General features: G+C 38.2%; 1 protein-coding gene across 1 annotated transcript in view; it reads right to left on the bottom strand.

Moving 5' to 3' along the window:
- Positions 1 to 22194, bottom strand: part of DCC (DCC netrin 1 receptor) — an 887682-nt gene that overhangs the window by 357766 nt on the left and 507722 nt on the right. The window contains exons 10-11 of the mRNA XM_088833422.1: positions 6752 to 6900; positions 4996 to 5134 (exon numbers count right to left, since the gene is read on the bottom strand). Of these exons, the coding sequence (XP_088689548.1) occupies positions 4996 to 5134; positions 6752 to 6900 (288 nt within the window). The remainder of the gene's footprint in view (positions 1 to 4995; positions 5135 to 6751; positions 6901 to 22194) is intronic.

Below are 22194 nucleotides of genomic sequence, written 5' to 3'. Positions count from 1 at the left end.
GGAGGAGAAGGGGATGACAGAGAATGAGATGGCTGGATGGCATCACCGACTCTGTGGACATGAGTTTGAGTGAACTCTGGGAGTTGGTGATGGACAGGGAGGCCTGGCGTGCTGTGATTCATGGGGTCGCGGAGAGTCGGACACGACTGAGTGACTGAACTGAACTGAACTGATTCTACTGATGAGTGACATTTGGATCAATTTCTAGTTTGGAGTTATGAGAATAAAACTGCTCTGAAATTTTAGTTTGTACTTTTGCTGGACAATTGCACTCATTTCCTTCATTATATACTTAGGAGCAGAAATACTGGTAGAAGTGGAACTCCTTATGAGGGTTAAACATATGCTAAGTTTTAATAGATACAAAGCTTTCTAAAGTGACTGTACCAAGACAAGATTAAAGATAGGCTAGAAATAACAATTTGTGTGATCAGAAGAACTAAAAAAAAAATTATATTCTCACAATGAGGAAGAGTTTAATATGATCCACACTCAAATTACTCTGTAGCACAATAAAAATTAAAATAGGTACAGACTGAAAAAAATACTACATTCTGAATCATATAATTGCACAGCTAACCTGAAGTGCAATTCTTTAAAAGTGAAGATTGGAAATAAAGTCTTAATATTAAACTATAACAAATCACAAACATGAAAAATACTTCTATGTTTCATCTGATACTATAATATTTACATTATATTATACATTATCACCAAATAAAACTGTAACATAGATTTTTGGAGGAAAGGGAAGGTATCTTAAATTTATCATACATTTTGTTCTAGGTGCTATGCTAGACGATATGTAACCCTTAAATGTCCTTTTAATAAAAGCTTACAAATGATATTTAGCTCCTTATCTCAGAAGACCAAGAATATATAAGAAAAAGAGTAAACTACCATAATCTGATAATTTTCTGTATTAGGAATTTAAAGCCATCAAGTCCCAAAGGTGTACTTATCACAATAGTGGTGATGAATTCTGTCTACTTTTTACAATACAAATTTCTCTTACTTTTCCATGATAGCACACTGGCTATTCTTATTTTACACAGTCAGGAAAGAAAGTGAACAATGTTTTCTACAGTATTTTTAGTTATTATTTCCTCCTTTTCACTATCAATTTTCATAGTATTTACAAATAAATAGATAATAATAGACAGGATTAGTGAAAGTGAGTGGAATTCAACATTTATCTATTGGGACTTTATTTGTCTTATTTGACAATGCTTCCTTGTTTCATGAAGCAGAAGGGAAGGACATAGTTCATTGCTTTTCTCTTCAAAATGTCAAGTACTTTATCATTTACAATAAGTTCATTAAAGCCAATCAGAGTCATTTGATCTGGAAACTCCTCTTAATACAGTGGAACATGCTGGTTTAAGCACATGGTGATGAAGCATTTTGTGGAGTAGATTAAGTTTCCACATTTGTAAATGAGTCATATAGTCGCTTGAATTCCTCTCCTTAGCAAGGCTGAGCTGTCCTGTACATGTAATTTGTGGATTGAAAGAATTTATATTTAACTGAGCATTTTTCTTGAGGGAACTAATATGAGACATTTATTGTAGAATAAGAGAAACTCAACATTTTTCCACATTGAATCCTCCTTCTTTACTAACTAGCTTCCATGACCTGGCTCTGCTGCTTACTAGCATTTATGACCTCTATCTTAGTTTTTTTGTCTATAAAGCAGGAAGAAATACAGTGTTGTGAAGTATGTGAAGCCAGGTCTAATAAACACTCAAGAAATATTACTGATTAAGAAGCACATTCCTAGAGTTGAGTTTGCCCAAGAAATCTGGTCCCTATGCCTTTGGACATAGGGCAAGTTGGCATGGATGCAAATGCATGCTCATTAATTCATAAAACCTATAAATAACCTATTTATGTCAACTAGTTCAAGAGACAGTATACTGGAACCAACTGGCAAATCTACTCACTGTCTGTACTAAATATTAGACTGTCTAGATTGATGCTTTATGCCCACTACAAATTGGCACTTGCCAAGAGCATTACCACCAGACTGAACAACAAGGGCATTTGCCATCTGCCTCTGAGGAGACCGAGCCCAGCGCTGCTATAGCTGTTGACCCTCAGGGACCCCTGAGGGAGCTCAGGGTGCAGTGAGGCCCTCTGTGCTCCAGGGAATCTGATGGGACAGGTCTTTAGATAGTTGGGTATTTTCAGGAACTGATTTTATGATCTCAATCCTTGCATCTCCTCCTATCTAGAGAAGCACGAAATCCCTTCATGGTGACATCAGATTCTCATGACTAGCAAAAAAACTTTTGTAAAACAAGTGCTTGGGCTGCTGCTGTTAAGTTGCGTCAGTCGTGTCCGACTCTGTGCGACCCCATAGACGGCAGCCCACCAGGCTCCCCCGTCCCTGGGATTCTCCAGGCAAGAACACTGGAGTGGGTTACCATTTCCTTCTCCAACGCATGAAAGTGAAAAGTGAAAGTGAAGTCGCTCAGTCATGTCCAACTCTTAGTGACCCCATGGCCTGTGGCCTACCAGGCTCCTCCGTCCATGGGATTTTCCAGGCAAGAGTACCGGAGTGGGGTGCCATTGCCTTCTCCGATGGTATTCAACTTCCCCTTCACCAAAACGTTATATATCTACCTTTCCCCATGCCGCTTTGGAGCAGTCTCTCAGACCTGTCTGAGGTGCTGCCTCCTGGGCTGCAGTCCTCATTTTGACCCCAAATAAACTAACTCACAACTCGCAAGTTGTGCATCCTTTTTAGTCGACATCTACGATCCCAAGGGTCTGAAAAAGTAGAACATCATAAACCAATGATACACTGGATGGAGGAATTTGAACAATAACAATGTTTCTTCCCAGAGAAACAAAGTGGAGCTAAATTAGAAATGACAATTCACTAGCATAAATTTTTTTTATAAGCATCTTAGCGTAACAAGAATACTTTTGGGATAATTAATTTAGAAAAACAGTTGGCGTTTCATTTTTTTTAATTCAATTTTTCTATGGGCCCAAAATAATTTTTTGGTAAGATTTTCCAGGGCTTTATAAGAGATATGAAGGTCTCTGTAACACATGTATGTAGCCATAATTATATGTTAGTCTCACTAATAAGAAGTCCTAAAGATGAGTCTTTATTTACAAACATTTGTACAGGTTTGGCTGAACTGCCTGAGTAATTCAATAAATATTTACTGAATAAGGAGGGATATAGAGATGAATATAACATCATCTGTCATTTAAGGAACATTTAGAATCACAGAAAGAGAGACACTGGCATAATAACATTTATTAAACATCTAAATATATGCCATGCTCATGTTTCAGGTGCTTATATGGGTTAGCCACCTAATTTTCACAATATCTGCCTTTATAATATCTAAAAAGTCAAGGAGAATATGGCTTTATTAAGTACAACTAGGCAGTGGGTGACTATAATTAAATTCATCTACATGTGACCTCAGCATGGAGAGCTTCAGTAGAGAGGAAAGGACATCAGACTGAAGTAAAAGAGATGAAGTGATTGTAAAGATGAATGCAGATGAGGTCAGACTGCCCAGTCCTAGGGGCCCCTGGAGTGCATGCTTTCTGTATCAAATGCATCTGACATAGGGGAGCTGGGGGCCTCTTGCACAGTGATGCTTGTTGAATGAGGTTCATGAAATCCTTTTATTTAAACGACAGGCATTTTCTAAATCCTAAATGTTGCAACACTTCTAGATAATAATTCTTAGATTAATGAGTAATAATCTATCTTTCTCACTTATGACATTTAAAAGCAAAGTAGAGAATAAGGCCACAGCATTACATTCAGAGTGTGAAAGAAATCTACATAAATTATGTAAAATATTCATTTTCATTTGTTTTCCTTTTATTTTTATAATTATAAGTTGTGAAGTAATTTATTCTGCCAATAAATATTCTGTTCTGTCTTCAATAACAGAATCAGATGAATGAGCTTGGGAATTACACTAAAAATGATACAGACGTGCTGTCAGATATATATTTTTTATATTGAAATTGCAAGTGAACATTGCTCCCGCGTCTCCTTTGCACTGTCCTTCGGAACATGCTTGTGCTTCCTCATTTCACTGATGTTGTGTGAAGTATTTACCCAGACTCTTTCTGAGATTAGAGCATGGTGGATTGGCCAAGGAATCACAAACTGAAGTCATTTTTTGAAATTCGAAAGATCAATAATTTATAGAATTACACACACCAACATGGAAACTGTTGTTGAAAAGAAATAGCTTGCCACCTTTTTAATATTCATAGAGGTCACATCTCTGCATTTCGGCACCTGCCTGAATTGTCACTGGCCTCATATCATAAATTCTGCTATGCTTTATTTTCACTTTTCATTAAACTTCCAACATTTCATTATCATCTGTTTCTTAGATCTCTAGTTACCTCTGCTACTGCTTTGTCAAATTCATCTATTTCATTAAGACTTCTTCCTCTTTTTTATGGCATTAAAAAATACGTCTAAGCTTTCATTTGCTAGGCAAGGTAAAAGTAAAATATAAATTTTCAGGTTCAGTTTTAATACTTTCAATATTGGATTATTTGGCCTGAATCTGCATGATTTTTTTTTTCAAATAAGAGGTATATGTAGGATTGTCCATCGTTTAAACACGTTTAATCACCTACCACTGTTTAGAAGGAAAAACAAAAGATGCTGATGTAAATGAGCCCACACGCGTGCACAAATGGGTTTGTATTTATAGGAATAAAGGTAAACACACACACACAATTATTTTTGAGCTTGTAGGCAGTAGTCACACCTTGAAAATGACTAATTAGGACATCCTGATTCAGTATATGCCTTTTCAAAGTTTAAATTTGACTGTAATAGGTGGTTTGACGAATAAGCCAAATTTCTAATGTATGTTAGTCTATTTCATGAAGTTTTAGTTAGGACACCTTGAACACGGAATATATCACATGCATTCAATATTAGTTCATTATTATAACAAATAAGTGCGTCAAGTTCCACTGTCTAGAACTTACCATCAGAAAGTGTAACCACCGTCACATCGTCAGTAGATACTCCTGGCCCATAGCGATTATAAGCTAGGAATCGAAGACTATATTCCGTGAATTTTTTCAGGCCTTCCAGTTTATAAGATAGCCCATCAACCTCTATATTCTGGAGACATAAAACACCAAAACCATTATTCAGAAGGCATATTAAAGCAGAAATGGCAGCCATTCTGAGCAATCAGTGAATTGATAGTAGACTCTCATTCACAAAGCAACACTCTAGCCTTATTATGAGTTGTTACAAAACCGAAATGGTGACACACACTCCTTCACTAAAGACCGAACCACTATGTAGACTCCTAGTTAAATTAACACCATGCTGTCTTCACAGTCACTAAGTTCCAATTTGTTTAACACCACCCAGTACATTGAATAGTGTGTTGTATTAACACCCACACCAAAACTCTGACAGGCAGAAGGCAGCTCGTGAAGCCCCAGGAACAGACAGTGGCTCCTGTACCGGAAATGGACTAATATCCCAAGAAACAATAGAATTCTTCCTTCTCCTGCTGAAATATACTCAAGGCTCTTGAAACTGACAGATACTTTGCTACATTAATTCTCTCTCAAAATGCTGGGAAGTTAAGTTGGAATTGTTTTTGGCACTTCACAGCTAAAGAAATGAGGTGCTCACTTCACAGCTAAAGAAATGAGGTGCTCACTTCACAGCTAAAGAAATGAGGTGCTGGAGGTGAAGTTCACTGAGAAATGAGAGCCAGTTTGCTCTAGAAGAACCATTATGTCACTCTTCCCAATGATCCTCATGCTCACATTTTTCTCGGGTAATATTATTTAAATGGATTTTAAAGTGTGTTGTTGAAGAACTAAAATGTGTAGGAAAAAGGGTAGAATAGAAAGCTAAAAATAAGAGCGAAATAGCATGGTAACAGTAAACAAACATGGAATGACTGATTGCAAAGGAGGATCTCTTAATCACTCATGCTATAACTAGGAACTGCTGTGGGTAGAACTAATGCAAATTTTTTTAATGAAAAATATCTATCCTGAAGAGTATGTGAAAGCATGAGGAGCACACTATGCTGGGCAGACTTCACAACACATCTTAAGAACTCCAGGATCTCAGGGTCACTTCTGGGCCTTCCTATTTAACTACCCACTGTCTATGTATCTTCTGTCACATGATGTTGAGGCTCTGGAAGTAAACATCTCAATAGTCATATACATGTTAACAAAACAGAATCGTCCAGTTTCGTGTGTCGGTTCATTTACTTTTATTTGAAAATCTAATTTGCTTATCTTCCAGGATCTGTGCTAAGCACAGATTAGAAGCAAAATGAAAGGAGGAGGAAGGTAGTCTTCAGGAGTAAAGTATATGGAAAACAACAATAAGCCAGAATTAACATCAAATACATGAATGAAAAAGCAATTTCACTGAGGTCACTGAATATGACTGATCATCTTTTAGGATAAGGACTGAAACGCAAATATTTTTCTGGAATCAGATGGGCTTATTCAAAGGTATCCTGGCCCAGACTGCTATATACTCAAACAAAACATTGGCATCCTTTTTACTGATTTCACCTCATTGCCCATTTGTCTCTCTTACTACCAGAATTCAGTTACTTAACATTTTAAATAACAGTTACTTTAAAACTGAACAGCTATCCAGTTAATGTGCTGGATACTGGCTTATCTCGAGAGCCTGCAGGTATCTTGCAGTTTCTCCAAGAGGTGTAGGAGTGGAGCCCATTCTCTCGCCTACCTGTTCCTTTCCCGTGGACACTTCAGTGCAGAACAATCTGTAGCCTTGCACTGGACCATTTGCATAGGCAGGAGGTTCCCAGGTAATAAGAATTGAGGTAGGTGAGGTAGATACAGCTTGCAGGTTTTCTACTGGCCCTGGAACTTGCACTGTTTACAAGAGAAATTGATTAGTACAAGTAGGTTTTCTTTCTTGAAACAAACAATTACATCTTTTACAGTTTAAGGAAATATAGCACTATGTACTATTTTTAGAATCATATAGTATAAGAATGTAAACACATGGAACACAAATAGAAAGTAATGAAATTTAGAATCACTCATTTTAAAATTCAGAACAGGGCTTACATTAATCTAAATTACTTATTTCATTTAACAGTTGAGGAAACTGGTCAAGGAGTCTAAATGACTAGAGTAACGGCTGAATAAGAGTGGGATTCTTAATCTAAATTCTTAGTATGGAGAATTTTCTACTTTGCCAGTATGCCTTTGCCTGTGTGTTGCTAACTGCAGAAGGAAAAGAGGAAACACAATTAGAATACTTGTATATCATGGTCCTACTTATAATTCAAGTAGGCAGTACGGTTATGGATAATTTACCACATTGTCTTTATTGAAGTCATCATTTTACAATCTTGCCCAAATCTGAGTCCTTTAAATTAATTTCAAGATTTAATTTCAATTTTACTTTCTAGCATTCCATTTTTTCTTGCAACTATTACTTTACTTAATCAAGGATAAAAAGCTTTCATTAAAGAAATCAGATAAACACAGGTCCACAATCACTTAACCAAAACACTTATGTCCAGATATGTTTCTATATCCAGAAATTCTCGGGTTTTGTAAAGGTAACATGGTACATATGCAGTGTTTTATGTAACACCCTGAGTGGAGTCTGTTGTAGCACCCTGTTATTAAACCATAAATTTGCAGCAAACATTCATTCACACCAAATAGAATTATTAAAGACTATGCAAAGCCTAACATAAGATCAGGTGAGATGAGGTTATGAAATGAGTTAAGAAAATCCTTCATTTTAGATATGCAAATTTTGAATTTCTTCACAATTTTTCATTTGCTCATAAGACTTGAATGTAAATATATGGTTTGCAAATGGTAAATGCAATAACCATGCTAGCTACCACAATCCAAAATAAATAAATAGCCTATGATTGCAAGCATAGCAATGACTTTAACTTAAACATGCTGTGTATTCCCTGCCAGCCTTAGATACCACCTGGCTTTGGACAGATATACATTCTAGGCCTTTAATCAATCTCTTCTGAGTTTGAACTTCCATAGAGAAATACCATATGAAACCCCAGCTGACATGACATCCAATGATAGACTTCTTAGATAGGCATGGAACCTGGGTCTCTGGATCATTTTCAGAATTTGTTCCATGGAACCCATCTCCTTAAGGCATTATTGCTCACACTTTAGGGGTGGGGGAGGAATACTCAAAAGCAAGTATTTTCTGCTGAGACAGACTGGGACCTGAGTCCCTTTGCTGCAATGCTTGCACCTGGATAAAAGTCTCCTCAAGAAACAAAGGTTGATTGGCCTCTTATCAGTTTCTGTTGATTGGGGAAGGGCAAGAATTCTGGCTGGCATTGATATCACCCTCATACATTACCCCACCAGTCTTCAAATCCTGAGAATCCTTATTATTGATAACTGCATCCTTTTCATGTTAACAAGTGATTATTAATAATCTCTTAAAAAATGTATGTGGAAATAATTTTAAGCCTACAGAAAACATTAAGAATGAGAATAGTACATACAATACTCTTGTTCCGTTTATCCATATCTACCTATTGTTAACACTTCGTTCTAATAAACTATCATTCTCTCTCTCAATTATCTATGTATCCATCCAGATTAGGCCACACTTTTCAGGGCTCTTTACCTCTAAACTCTTTAGTGCATATTTCTTAAGAATTAATGTGTACACAAATAATATAGCTGTCAACTTCAGCATTTCATATTAAGACAGTATTTTATCTAATCATCATTTGCATTCAAATAGTGTCAACTGACTCGGCAGTGTTATTTATGCAGCATTTTCATCTCTAGTTGAGGATCCAGCTTATGGTCAAGTTCGAACTTCACTACTGTATCTCTTTAGTCTGTTTTATATTGAAACTGTTCCAAAGCCTTTCTTTACCTTTTAGGCCATTTATTTTTTGAAGAATATAGTCTATTTTAAGTAATAGAATGTTCTCCATTTTAGGTGTGTCTTTGTTTCTTCCTATTGAGTTTAGGTTATACATCCCAGGCTGAAATATGCTGTCCTTCTCAGGGTATCATATCCAGAGGCATGAGATCTTTGAACCCTCACTTATGTTAATCTGTGAAGTAGGTCAAGGTGCTATCCCATTTCTCCACTGTAGGGTTAAGTGGTCCTCCTGTACTCTGGTCCCCTACTTCACTGCTTGCAACTCATAAACAGTCTGTGGGGAGAAATTTAACAAAGTCTCTAGGTCCTCAGGCTGAAGAACAAACACATGACTGTGTATACACAGACACATGCAAAGACTCTCAGGAACACACGTACAGTTACATGTACAGAAGCACACGCTATCTTTCATGACTCTACAGAGATGCCACCCGTCCTAACCCATCTCTGTAGCGGTTATTCTTGCCTTCCCCATTCTTCTTCTATACGTTCCTTCTTTCTTCCGAAGGGAGAACTGAGACTCCCAAACAGTTGTATTTTGACAGACATTTCATGAGAGGGTCCTTACCTCAGTATTCTTCCATAAAGGAGTAATTTTTCTATGGAAATCCCTTATTTCACAAATGGAACTTTAGTAGAAAAATGTTAAACAGTAGTGAATCTTGCCAGTGTCAAAGTCTATAGTGATGCAGTTAGAACTGTATTATAATAAAGCAGACATTCTGTCCCATGGTGGGGGGGGGGAAGCAAACTCAAATGTGCCTCCTGATACTCTTCAATTGGAGGGGCTTCCCAGGTGGCTCACTGGTAAAGAATCTGCCTGTCAATGCAAGAGATGCAGGAGTCACGGGTTCAATCCCTGGGTCAGGAAGATCCTCTGGAGAAGGAAATGGCAAACCACTCCAGTATTCTTGCCTGAATAATCCCACAGACAGACAAACCTGGCAGGCTACAGTCCAGAGGGTCAAAAAGAGCTGGACACGACTGACAGACTGAGCACACACGTACATACTCTTCAACTGAATTTTCAAAGTACAATATTTTAAATAACAGTAAGTAGTAAAACATTAATGACTTGCATGTTTCTTTGATTACTGTTATATTCACAAAGACAGTGCTAACATTTCAGAAGGAATATTTCTGATTTGGGATCTACTATTTTTCCAAGGCAAGCAGACAGAGAAAGGCAGCGAAGAAATGAGATTGAATGGCCTGCTAAAGATACATGTTGAATGTAAGGTCACCTGGATTGTGAAAGTTCCCACAGAGCATATTTGTGCAGCCCAGTGATGTGTAAAGGATTAACTGAATGGGACTGAATGTATTCTTTGTTGCTTTCTCATGGCTAAAGTGGAAAGGGCATTGCCTACTAAAGTGAAAGTGAAAGTCACTCAGCCGTGTCCGACTCTTTGCAACCCCATCAGCTATACAGTCCATGGAATTCTCCAGGCCAGAATACTGGAGTGGGTAGCCTTCCCCTTCTCTAGGGGATCTTCTCAACCCAGGGATCAAACCCAGGTCTCTCTCAAGGCAGGCAGATTCTTTACCAGCTGAGCCACAAGCTTATTCTGAGAGCAAAGATTCAGATTTTAAAACGGCCAAACTCCAAAGCCATCACTCCTGCTGAGAGATGTAACACATTCAGGGAAGGTTTTCAGCAGGTGTCTAGAAGAAAGGAAGCAGAGGCAGTGTTTGGGGAGTTTCTGCCTGTTTCACTGGAGCACAGTGGGGTGATGGACAACAATTCAAACTGTCTTCAATATTTGAGGAACGAGGCAGAAAATGAATTTGCACTTCACCTGCACTACCACATGGAGTCAGCGGCAACCTTGCCAGGAGGTCAGGGGTGTGAGGAGCGCGAGTGTCACTCTCAAAGTTTCCTGAGGCTCCTACTGTGGCTTGGGAGAGAATCTAGAAATGACCCCTGTAGCCAGAGCAAGCCCCCTGAGAACCAGAAGGATGAGCTGAGGGGGCTACATGGGGCACGTGAGGTGGGTGGGAGGATGTGTTGTGACTCTGAGACGTGGGAATCAGCACTTCTGTCAGGCGCTGTGGCAGAGGAGTCTACAGGGACTCAAGGCAAAGTCAAGACAGCACCCCGTGAGAACAAACATTAATCATCCTTCTCCCCTGATGATTCCAGCCAAGGCTGCTGAGTGTCCTGGCTGTCGAGAGAATGGTCAAAACCCACACTTAGTTTCCCAAATAATAAAAGCAGCTGTCTTCTTCATGGGGATAGTCAACAAATGTGAGTTGAATGAATGACTTTATATAAATGCTATGGTAAGTCTGAGCCTAAAAATATAGTCTAATACATTTGATTTTGTTGATTCAGAATTATCACTATGAATGATCAGAAAATTGCATTTTCCAACACACCCGATGAGAACTTAAGTTGGTATGTTTGTCCATGTTTGTTGCATGCATAGGAGCCTGTGTGCACTCTGCCCATAGTTTAATTTATCTGTATGTATTTATGGCTTAGTTACCAATGGGGAAACATCAGGCAGTAAGTAAGTGTCATAATTTGGATTCAGGACACACTGGGAGTGTCAATGCCAATGATCTGTTCACCAATTGGGTGCTTTTGAACTGTGGTGTTGGAGAAGACTCTTGAGAGTCCCTTAGACTGCAAGGAGATCCAACCAGTCCATTCTAAAGGAGATCAGTCCTGGGTGTTCATTGGAAGGACTGATGCTAAAGCTGAAACTCCAATACTTGTGCCACCTCATGCTACGAGTTGACTCACTGGAAAAGACTGATGCTGGGAGTGATTGGCAGCAGGAGGAGAAGGGGACGACAGAGAATGAGATGGGTGGATGGCATCACCAACTCGATGGAGGTGGGTTTGAGTGTACTCCGGGAGTTGGTGATGGACAGGGAGACCTGCCGTGCTGTGATTCATGGGGTTGCAGAGAGTTGGACACAACTGAGCGACTGAACTGAACTGAATGATCATTAGACACCAACAAGGAAAAATGTGTGCTTGGGAAGCCAGAGAATTTGGGGCAGAGATAATAGTCACCAGAAGAAAAAAGGAGCGTTCAGAACATTTAGATTCAGCATTCACAAACAACACCATTTGTTTCACAGCTAACATTTGACTAGTTGGTATGAAGTTTTCAATTGTCTTTCTCTGAAAAAATGCTGCATTTTAGAACAAATTTACTTCATACCTTAACTTTTTATTTTAAAATATATTTTATTCTGTGATTTGTTTGAATTGGTATATTTTCTGTAACATTCTCATATATTAAGATAAATACCATAATCTTATGTTGTCCAAGTAAATATAAACATCACAACATCAAAGAATTATCAAATATATGTTTATCATATCATAATATACATGCAATTAATGTACTGTAATCTATCTGTTGTTTAGTCACTAAGAATATTTTTCAGTATTTTCGATCTGAGATTGGTTGCATCCAGGCATGTAGATACTGCTGATATGCATATCTATACATATATTATTTATAGATTTAATATTATATATATATTTATGACTGTATGCTGCATGCATGCTAATTGCTTCAGTCATGTCTGACTCTGTGCAACCCTATGGACTATAGCCTGTTAGGCTCCTCGATCCATGGAAATTTCTAGGCAAGAAATTTCCTGAGGTGAGTTGCCATTTCCTCCTCTAGGTGATCTTCCTGACCCAGGGATCAAACCCATGTCTCTTAAGTCTCTTGCATTGGCAGGCAGGTTCTTTACCACTAGCACTACCTGGGAAGCCCCATAAGACTGCGTATCTATAACTATATATTAAAAGGTAGTTGGCTAGACTGGAATTGATTAATAAGTTACTTGATAACATTAGATTCCATTAGGTTAGATTAGATTGAGCTTCCCTGGTGGCTGTGCAGTAAAAAATCCACCTGCCAATGCAGGAGACATGGATTTGATCCCTGGGTCAGGAAGATCACCTGGAGAAGGGAATGGCTACCCACTCCAGTATTCTTGCCCGGAGAACTGCATGGACAGAGAAGCCTGGTGGGCAAAGTTGCAAAGAGTTGGACATGACTAAGCAACTAAGCATACAAGCATCTGCAGATTTTGGTATCCATGAGAAGCCTTGAAACCAATGCCTCACAGATACTGAGAGACAACTGGACAGACCTACAGGCATACCTTGGAGATATTGTGTGTTAGGTTCCAGACCACCCCGATAAAGCAATTATAATAAAGGAAGCCACACCAAATTTTTGGCTTCCCAGTGTACACAAAAAGTTATGTTTATACTATATTCTATTATACAGTATGTTTTCTATTATAAATATGCATTCTATTATATAGCATTTTGTCTAAAAATGTACATATCTTAATTTAAAACACTTAACTGCTATAAAAAAGAAAAGGCTAACCATCTGAGGCTTTAGTGGATCATAAACTTTTTTGCAGGCGTAGGGTCCTGCTGCGATGTTGGTGCCTCATCAGGGTGAGGCATCAGGGTGATGAATTGGTGACTCATCAGGCTGGTGGTTACTGAAGGCTGGGGCGGCTGCGGCACTTTCTTAAAGTAAGAGAACAATGCAGTTTGCCAGATCAACTGAGTTTTCCTTTTACTTGAACGTTTAGAGGCCATCCTAAGGTTACTAACTGGCCTAATTTCAATATTGTTGTATCTAAAGGAAAAAGGAGGCCCAAGAAGAGCGGCAGATAGGCAATGACCTATGCGTGGAGCCATCAGAACAAACAACACGCATCAGCTACGTTCAGCTTCTTTATATGGGTGCTATTACTCTGTGGCATCTGTTGGATCATAGAAAAAGGCAAGAGAATTCCAGAAACACATCTACTTCTGCTTTATTGACTATGCCAAAGCCTTTGACTGTGTGGATCACAATAAACTGTGGAAAATTCTGAAAGAGATGGGAATACCAGACCACCTAACCTGCCTCTTGAGAAACCTATATGCAGGTCAGGAAGCAACATTTAGAACTGGACATGGAACAACAGACTGGTTCCAAATAGGAAAAGGAGTACGTCAAGGCTGTATATTGTCACCCTGCTTATTTAACTTACATGCAGAGTACATCATGAGAAATGCTGGCTTGGATGAAGTATAAGCTGGAATCAAGATTGCCGGGAGAAATATCAATAACCTCAGATACACAGATGATACCACCCTTATGGCAGAAGTGAAGAACTAAAGAGCCTCTTGATGAAAGTGAAAGAGGAGAGTGAAAAAAGTTGGCTTAAAGCTCAACATTCAGAAAACAAAGATCATGGCATCCGGTCCCATCACTTCATGGCAAATAGATGGGGAAACAGTGGAAACAGTGGCAGACTTTATTTTGGGGGCTCCAAAATCACTGCAGATGGTGACTGCAGCCATGATATTAAAAGACACTTGCTTCTTGGAAGAAGTTATGACCAACCTAGACAGCATATTAAAAAGCAGAGACATTACTTTGCCAACAAAGGTTCATCTAGTCAAAGCTACAGTTTTTCCAATAGTCATGTATGAATGTGAAAGTTGGACCATAGAGAAAGCTGAGGCCAAAGAATTGATGCTTTTGAACTGTGGTGTTGGAGTAAACTCTTGAGCGTCCCTTGGACTGCAAGGAGATCCAACCAGTCCATCCTAAAGGAAATCAGTCCTAAATACTCATTGGAAGGACTGATGCTGAAACTGAAATTCCAGTAATTTGGCAACCTGATGCGAAGAACTAACTCATTGGAAAAGACTCTGATGCTGGGAAAGACTGAAGGCAGGAGGAGAAGGGGCTGACAGAGGATGGATGGTTGGATGGCATCACCGACTCAATGGACATGAGTTTGAGTAAACCCCGGGAGTTGGTGATGGGCAGGGAGGCCTGCCGTGCTGTAGTCCATGTGGTCGCAAAGACTCGGACACGACTGAGTGACTGAACTGAGTTTGTGGCACTCCCAAATAATTACAAAAGCAACAATGAATATTGGTCACAGATCACCATGACAAACATAATAATCATGAAAATATTTGAAATATTGTAAGAATGACCAAAACGTGACACAGAGGCACAGAAGTGAACAAACGCCGGTTGGAAAACCACTGCCAATAGTCTTTCTCAACAGAAGGCTGCCACAATCTTCTAATTGTTAAAAAAAATGCAATATCAGCAAATACAATAAAGCAAGATTTTCCTGTATATAGATAAAAAGATAGACAAAGACGATCATCCAGACCAAAACAGCATCTGCATATGATATGTTCTTTTTCACAACATAACTGGTTATTGTCAAGAGTCTGTGTTTCATCCTTCAAAACTGAGTTCCTCTACTGAGTTTATGCTTAACCCCTCTATCCAAAACTTTACTCTCTTTCTTTTCCTAAACCTGCTCAAAAGTATTAAAAAAAAAGAAAGAAAGAAAGAAAAAGCAGGGGGGAACTGAAACTGTAAATAAGCTTCTGTTGTTCCTTGAAGTAAAAAGTTTTTGCTTTAGTCTCCCAGGCCTCTTCTGGTCTCAAAAGACTGGCTCAGGAGTTAATGACTAGGAAATATGAAGATGTAGAAACGAAGAATAGCTGTTGGGCCAGGAAATTAGCAGCAATACAGACTATAAACCAGCCACTTAGCAGAAACAGAGAACTCAGAGTTCCCTGAAAGACACAGATAAAGCACTAGAGAACATTTCTAAGCTGTTCCTACAGAAAGCAGACACCCACCAGATGAATGCTTGCCTCAAGAATACAGATCCTAGAACAGTTGAAAGCCAGAAGGTTAATGATGCTGAATTTCACCTTGAAGCCAACCAATTTGAGAATTCTGCATGAGCTGCTTAGATCCCCTGTGGCCCCCTTCCTCATGCAGCCTTTAAAATCCCTTCCCTGAGAGCCACTGAGGCGCGTGAAACATTTGAACATGAGGTGCCTATTCTCCTTGCTTCAGTTCAGTTCAGTTGCTCAGTCGTGTCCAACTCTTTGTGACTCCATGGACTGCAGCACGCCAGGCTTCCCTGTCCATCACCAACTCCCGGAGCTTACTCAAACTCATGTCCATCGAATCGGTGATACCATCCAACCGTCTCATCCTCTGTCGTCCCCTTCTCCTCCCACCTTCAATCTTTCCCAGCATCAGGGTCTTTTCCAATGAGTCAGTTCCTCGCATCAGGTGGCCAAAGCATTGGAGCTTCAGCTTCAGCATCTGTCCTTCCAATGAATACTCAGGACTGATTTCCTTTAGGATTCTTCTTGCTTGGTGCCATGCAATAAACACTGTACTTTCATTTTTACAATCCAGTATCAACAGATTGGCTTTACTGTGCATGGAAGAGCAGATACAAGTTTGGTTCAAAAACAGCTTAAAGATATTACATGCTTACTTTTCTTCACAGCAGTGTTATAAATTCAAATTCCTGAATTCCCTATTACTTTCCTTTTGAATTATAACTCTGAGAGAGGCCTATGTGTGTGTTGTGTGTGTGTGTATACAAGTACATAAGTATATTTTCATATATTTATGTCTTTATTCAGATCTATGTCTATAAACTATACTTGAATATAACTTACACAATTTTACATGTGATTCATTATAAGCATATTAGAAAGAGAGAGAAAGAGAAAAAGGGAGACTTAAAGATGTTCAAAAGTAGAAATTAGATGTGGAGTCAACACAGTTAACAGCTTCAGCTTTCCATTCCATTACATTTTGGTATGTCAGTCAAGAACCTTAATGGGCATAACCACTCATCATTTCCAAGATGTCTTTCATAATCCCCACTGATCCCCTCAGTTGGACAATAATTTTGTTGCAAACTGCATCTAATTTCTTTCCATCTCTATTCCAGTTACCTCTTTCTTCAAAGAATGGAAAGATTTCTGAACAGATGCATGATCTAGGCAAGTGACTCATCAATCAACGTCAACCTAACCAACTACCTTTTTAAACTTCAATATTGCATTACAGTGGAAATTCATTAGAATACCTGTACCTAGGAACAAATTAAATACTGACATTAGAGTAAATGAGATACATTACATGTCACTATTTGCAGAGAACAATAATTTCTCACTATATATGTAAATTTATAGTGTAACAGGGTACTTTATAATGAGAACTTATTGCATATTAACCCAAAAATGGCATATAAAAGTTGGCTGAATTTTTAATAAAGCATGATTTATCACATATATCAATGACAGGATGTGTGTCTATGTTCTATATATGATTAGGTAAGTGGACGTGGGGGGAATATTACAGTTTAATGAGCTACAACTAATTAATTGAGATGAGAGTCAGAAGGTATGATTTCTTGTCACTGCTCTACTTATGATAGAGATCAGTCATTGGCATCAAGAATCAAGGTGCCCATGGACTGCATGAAACTGTTTGCAAGTTTGCAGTAATTTAATATATACATTTTTTGAAGTGTAAGGTGCAAAGTTTCCATTATTTAGGTCTATGATTCCTTATGTGGTAGTTCCTAAGGATTAGATCACATCTCTGGTTTCTTTGGGTTCTGAAAATCAGTCAGTCCTTCTTTACCATCAAATCATTTGTCTTAATTGTTAATTACTTTATGATGGGAAATATGGCAATAATTTCACTTCAGATATCCTCAACTTTTAATAAAATGCTTTCAAAAACAAAAACATTTGTGAAATAGATGTTTCTATTTCATTTTGCAAATCATGGGTATATCAAAGGCATATGAACGAGGTAGTTTAGGTTTTCCAAATGTCAGAGCTCCTGATGATCGAGTCAAATAGCAAATAAAAACCAATTCCCTATTTTCTTTTCTTTCTCTTGCTCTGTATCTATTCTAGTGTCTCTTTGTCTACCTTCCTGACTTCTCTGTACTGTAATTTTATGTTTGTATTAAGCACACTGAAGTCCAAATTATGATTTATCAGATATATGCTTCTAAAAATGGGAGCTTAAATAACCTCTTCCAAATAAGAATTGAATATAAGGTTTTCATAGAAAAAGCTTTAGAAGGATCAAGGCATGTCTCTGTCATCGTAATCCTGAATGAGGCGGATATCTTTTCACCATTATACTGATGTTTCCCAGCTGGCAGTCCCAAATGAAGACAAATGTTAGTGCCAGAGAATATGTAGTTGAACATTTGAATATTTAAAGTCTCTTCAAAATGACTATGTAGTACAATGTTCCTAAATCATTAATTCAGCAGCCACTAAATTCTTTTTTTTTTTTTAGAACAAAAGTAATAGTGCATTCAAAAAAAAATCACATATGTAGTCTTTCAAATAATGATCTATAATTCCCATACCCTCAATTCAGGCCAGAATTCTGAGGGTGATTCCACCTTCTTATGCATGTACTAATATTAAAATGATTCTTGAGTCTATTTTAAAAATGGATAGCAAGAAATCTAAATAATTATCTATAGTGATCCAAATGGACTTAGGCCACAAAGCTCTCTTATTTAAGCAGCAGCTTCCACTGCCAATGATATCCTCACTGAATGTGTTTCAAATGCAAACCATTTCTGAAACTATTTGCATTTATTGATAATAAAGTGCATGCTTTGATTGCCTCTTTGATTCTTTTTTCTCCTGTAGTTAACAGCTTTAATGATATTTCTATGAAATCTGTTTCTATTCTGTATGGGGAATGCAACATCAAAAAGCCTGCAGGCAATGTAATTATTAACATAATAAAATCCCTTCTTGACTGAAAAACGCATAGTTAGAGGAGACATGACAGTAGTCTGGCAAGGAAGAAGCGCAGACTATGGGGGTAGGTCTCTATTACCAAAATCACAGGCGTCTGACAGGATTTGGTTGGAGGAAGCAGTTATTACCTGATCATTTTATTTTTGGTTTGAATAGGTGCTATTAGCTAACTCACAATATACTCAACTGTGTCCTTATATGTGTGTGTGCGTGCACATGTATGCATGTGTGTGTCTGTAGGCATATACTGATGCAGGTATATACACACACATAAAATACATGTGATTTATATGACTTGCATATTACCTATATATACAAATGTGTGTGCCTATGGAAGACCTCGCAAGCTGCAGCCCATGGGGTCACAAAGTGGCATGACTGGGCCACTGAACAACTAATACACACACATGCTGATATACTGTTGTTTAGTCACTAAGTTGTGTCCAACTCTTTTGCAACGCCATGGACTATAGCCTGCTAGGTTCCTCTGGCCATGGGATTTCCGAGGCAAGAATATTGGAGTGGGTTGCCACTTCCTTCTCCAGGGGATATTCCTGACCCAGGAATCAAACTTGCATCTCCTGCCCTGGCAGGCAGATTCTTGACTGCTGAGCCACCAGGGAAGTCCCACTGCTATATTATATAATTGATACTTTTGACAATGTAGTAGAAAACACTTTAATAATTCTTTTTGATGAAAAATATTTTAAAAGTAGTCTTTTGGTGGTAAAAGTACTAGAACTAGGAGTAGTGTTATAATAAAAGTGATTACAGGGGCTGAACTCAATGTCAGATCTTTTCAGCAGAGTAACAGATTTTTCACTGACACAGCCAAAGGGTAATAACCTTGGAGAAGCACATAGCTTATGATGAATTTCACTTTGGAACACATTAGCTTCCCTTGAGGCTCAGCGGGTAAAGAATCCAGCTGCAATGCGGGAGACCTGGGTTTGATTCCTGGGTTGGGAAGATCCCCTGGAGAAAGGAAATGCTATCCACTCCAGTATTATGGCCTGGAGAATTCCATGAACTGTATAGTCCATGGGGTTGCAAAGAGTTGGACATGACTGAGCGACTTTCACTTATTTACTTACTAGCAATGCCTAGAAGTGTAAAATGCAGTGGGTAATGTAGATTCCTGACTGCATGACTGAGGTTTCAAATCATTGCAACTGGAGATTTTTAAGTAAAGTCAAAGGCAAATGGTTTATCATACAGAAAAACTACTGAAAATAAACACTGAAGTTAAAAACCTAAGGTTTCAGGCAAATTGCTTAACGTTCATATTATTAAATGCTTAATGTCATGTAAACTCAATTATAGTGACTTAATATTATTTCCCCTAGAATAGCTTGGGTTTGGTCCTTTTCCATTGTGACTGAAATTTCTAGATAAAAGTAACAGTTCATTTTGCAGTCTAATCATACACTTTTTGTGTTTATCATACAATGCTTTCTCTAGTACTGTGAAATATTATGTAGAAATTTTTAGGGAACTTATTAGGACAAAGAAAATATGCACAACACCGACAATTAAATAAACACACACACACTTCGGCACAGATGACAAAGTATATAAGAATGCTAGAAGTAGGTCTATCAGTGACGTACAGTCATTGAGGACAGTTACGGGAAATGCGGTCAAGAGTATTTCTCGATCAACAATTGAAAATTGCACTGATGGGGAAAGGAAGGACAGGAAGTTCAGATGTGAAGGAGGAATGCAGTGAGTCCGGGGGGCAGGGTGTGAATGAGTTTAATGAGTCATGGCCTTGATATTTACCTTTCTGGAACAGAATTTACAAGTCAAAGGAGAGGAAAACACAATATAGTTTGGGGATTGTGTTAGATAAAGAATCCCTTTAAGTAAAAATAATGAGAAAAATTGCAAAGTGAACTAATTAATGATGGCACAATTAAGCAGGAAACAACCCACCAGCATGAAATTATCAATGATTAAATTGCCTTTCTACTTTATTAGCATTACCAACAGATCAGATAATATTCTACTGATTTTAGGAAAATATGGTATGTCTCAAGATAATTTGAAGAAAGTAGAAATAAAAAACATGCACTTTTTGTAAGATATCGGTCTCTAGAACTTCAGTTTGGGAACAAGTTTTTAAAAAAGTGTCCCAACCTCCTCATAAATACTCCACACAGTTACTATTATTGTTATTATACAGATCATACATTTATGTTTAATTCTTATAGAAGAGTCCCAAGCAGAAATCCCTAGGACGCGGATGTTTCATACTTATTTGAGACTCGTATATACGTCAGGATGTATTTCTGCACATAAAACTGGCAGTTCTGTATAGTCAGATATGTATCAGAAACTCAGGCATCTTTGGCTCATGTGCAAACCAGAGTGTTCTCCAAGGTGATAATGTAACTCAATCCCAGCAACCTTTCTCAGACTTGGCTTGTATTATGGTCAGGATGGAAAGAATCAATCAATATTTGATGTCTGTAGTTTTAACAGAGCCAATAAATGACATGTATGGATGTTTTTATAAAAGAGTCCTGCTGCCGTTTATTAGAGGAGAAAGAATCAACAGTCTTTTTCCCGGCAACCAAGTGAGTAGGTTTTCTTATTCTTCTTGTTGTTTAGTTGCTAAGTCATGTTTGATACTTTTGCAACCCCATGGACTGTAGCCACAAGGCTCCTCTATCCATGGGATTTCCCAGGCAAGAATACTGGAGTGAGTAGCCATTTCCTTCTCCAGAGGATCTTCACAACCCAGGGATCGAAACTGTGTCTCCTGCATTGGCAGGAGGATTCTTTACCAATAAGCCACCAGGAAAGCCCGAGTAGGTTTTTCTACATAATTCCAAAAAATCCTACCTTAAAAGATACCATCTCTTTAGAGAAGCAAAGTATTGTTTATCTATTCCCAGGTTTTAAAAGATGAGGCACTGCCTTGGGTAAACTCTTTATGGAGGAACCATAAGTTACAGAAGAAATTTATAACTCTCTTCTTTAAACACATAGGTTTCCCACAAGTCACCAATCTGGGCTGCAGCCCATCTAATAAAACTTTGCCGAGAGAGACTATCAGTAATCAATGTGGCCTCCAAAGTCAGAGACTTTGGGTTCAAATTAAGTACCCCTGCTCAGGTTTATGTGGCCAGGGTCAAGCTATTTAATACTCTTGAGCTTAAATTTTCTTATGTTAAAATGGGATTAATACCAACACCTACCTCATGGCTTTACTGTAGAGACTGATAATAAATCATGAACAGTATGTAGTACAGTATGTAAATTGAACATTTTTACAATTTTTACAGTGTGTCAGAGAATCAACAAGAAAAACAATGAAAATGACCTTAAATTTTAGTCTAAGGTGATAGAACCATAAGAGGCTAGGAGAGGGGTCCAGATGAGGTGGGAGAGATGATCAGGGATGAGACCACATTGGACCTTAAATGCTTTGGGAGGCTTTTGATTTTTAAGAATCATAAAGGTACTGATGGTTTTAATCATTTTGTACTCTGTCCACGATGCAAACTGTGAATTGAAGGGGGCAAATGTAGGTGCCAGAAGACCAGTTGGGAGAATATTCTATGCATAGAAGAGAGAGGTTAACAGCTTGATTTAGAACAATGGTGATGAACAGGAAGACAAAAGGAAG

This window comes from Moschus berezovskii, chromosome 28 (genome assembly GCF_049115385.1).
Source record: "Moschus berezovskii isolate FMDL1 chromosome 28, NW_MosBer_1.0, whole genome shotgun sequence".
NCBI classification, from domain to species: domain Eukaryota; kingdom Metazoa; phylum Chordata; class Mammalia; order Artiodactyla; family Moschidae; genus Moschus; species Moschus berezovskii.
This window is presented reverse-complemented; position numbering and strand designations above follow the sequence as displayed.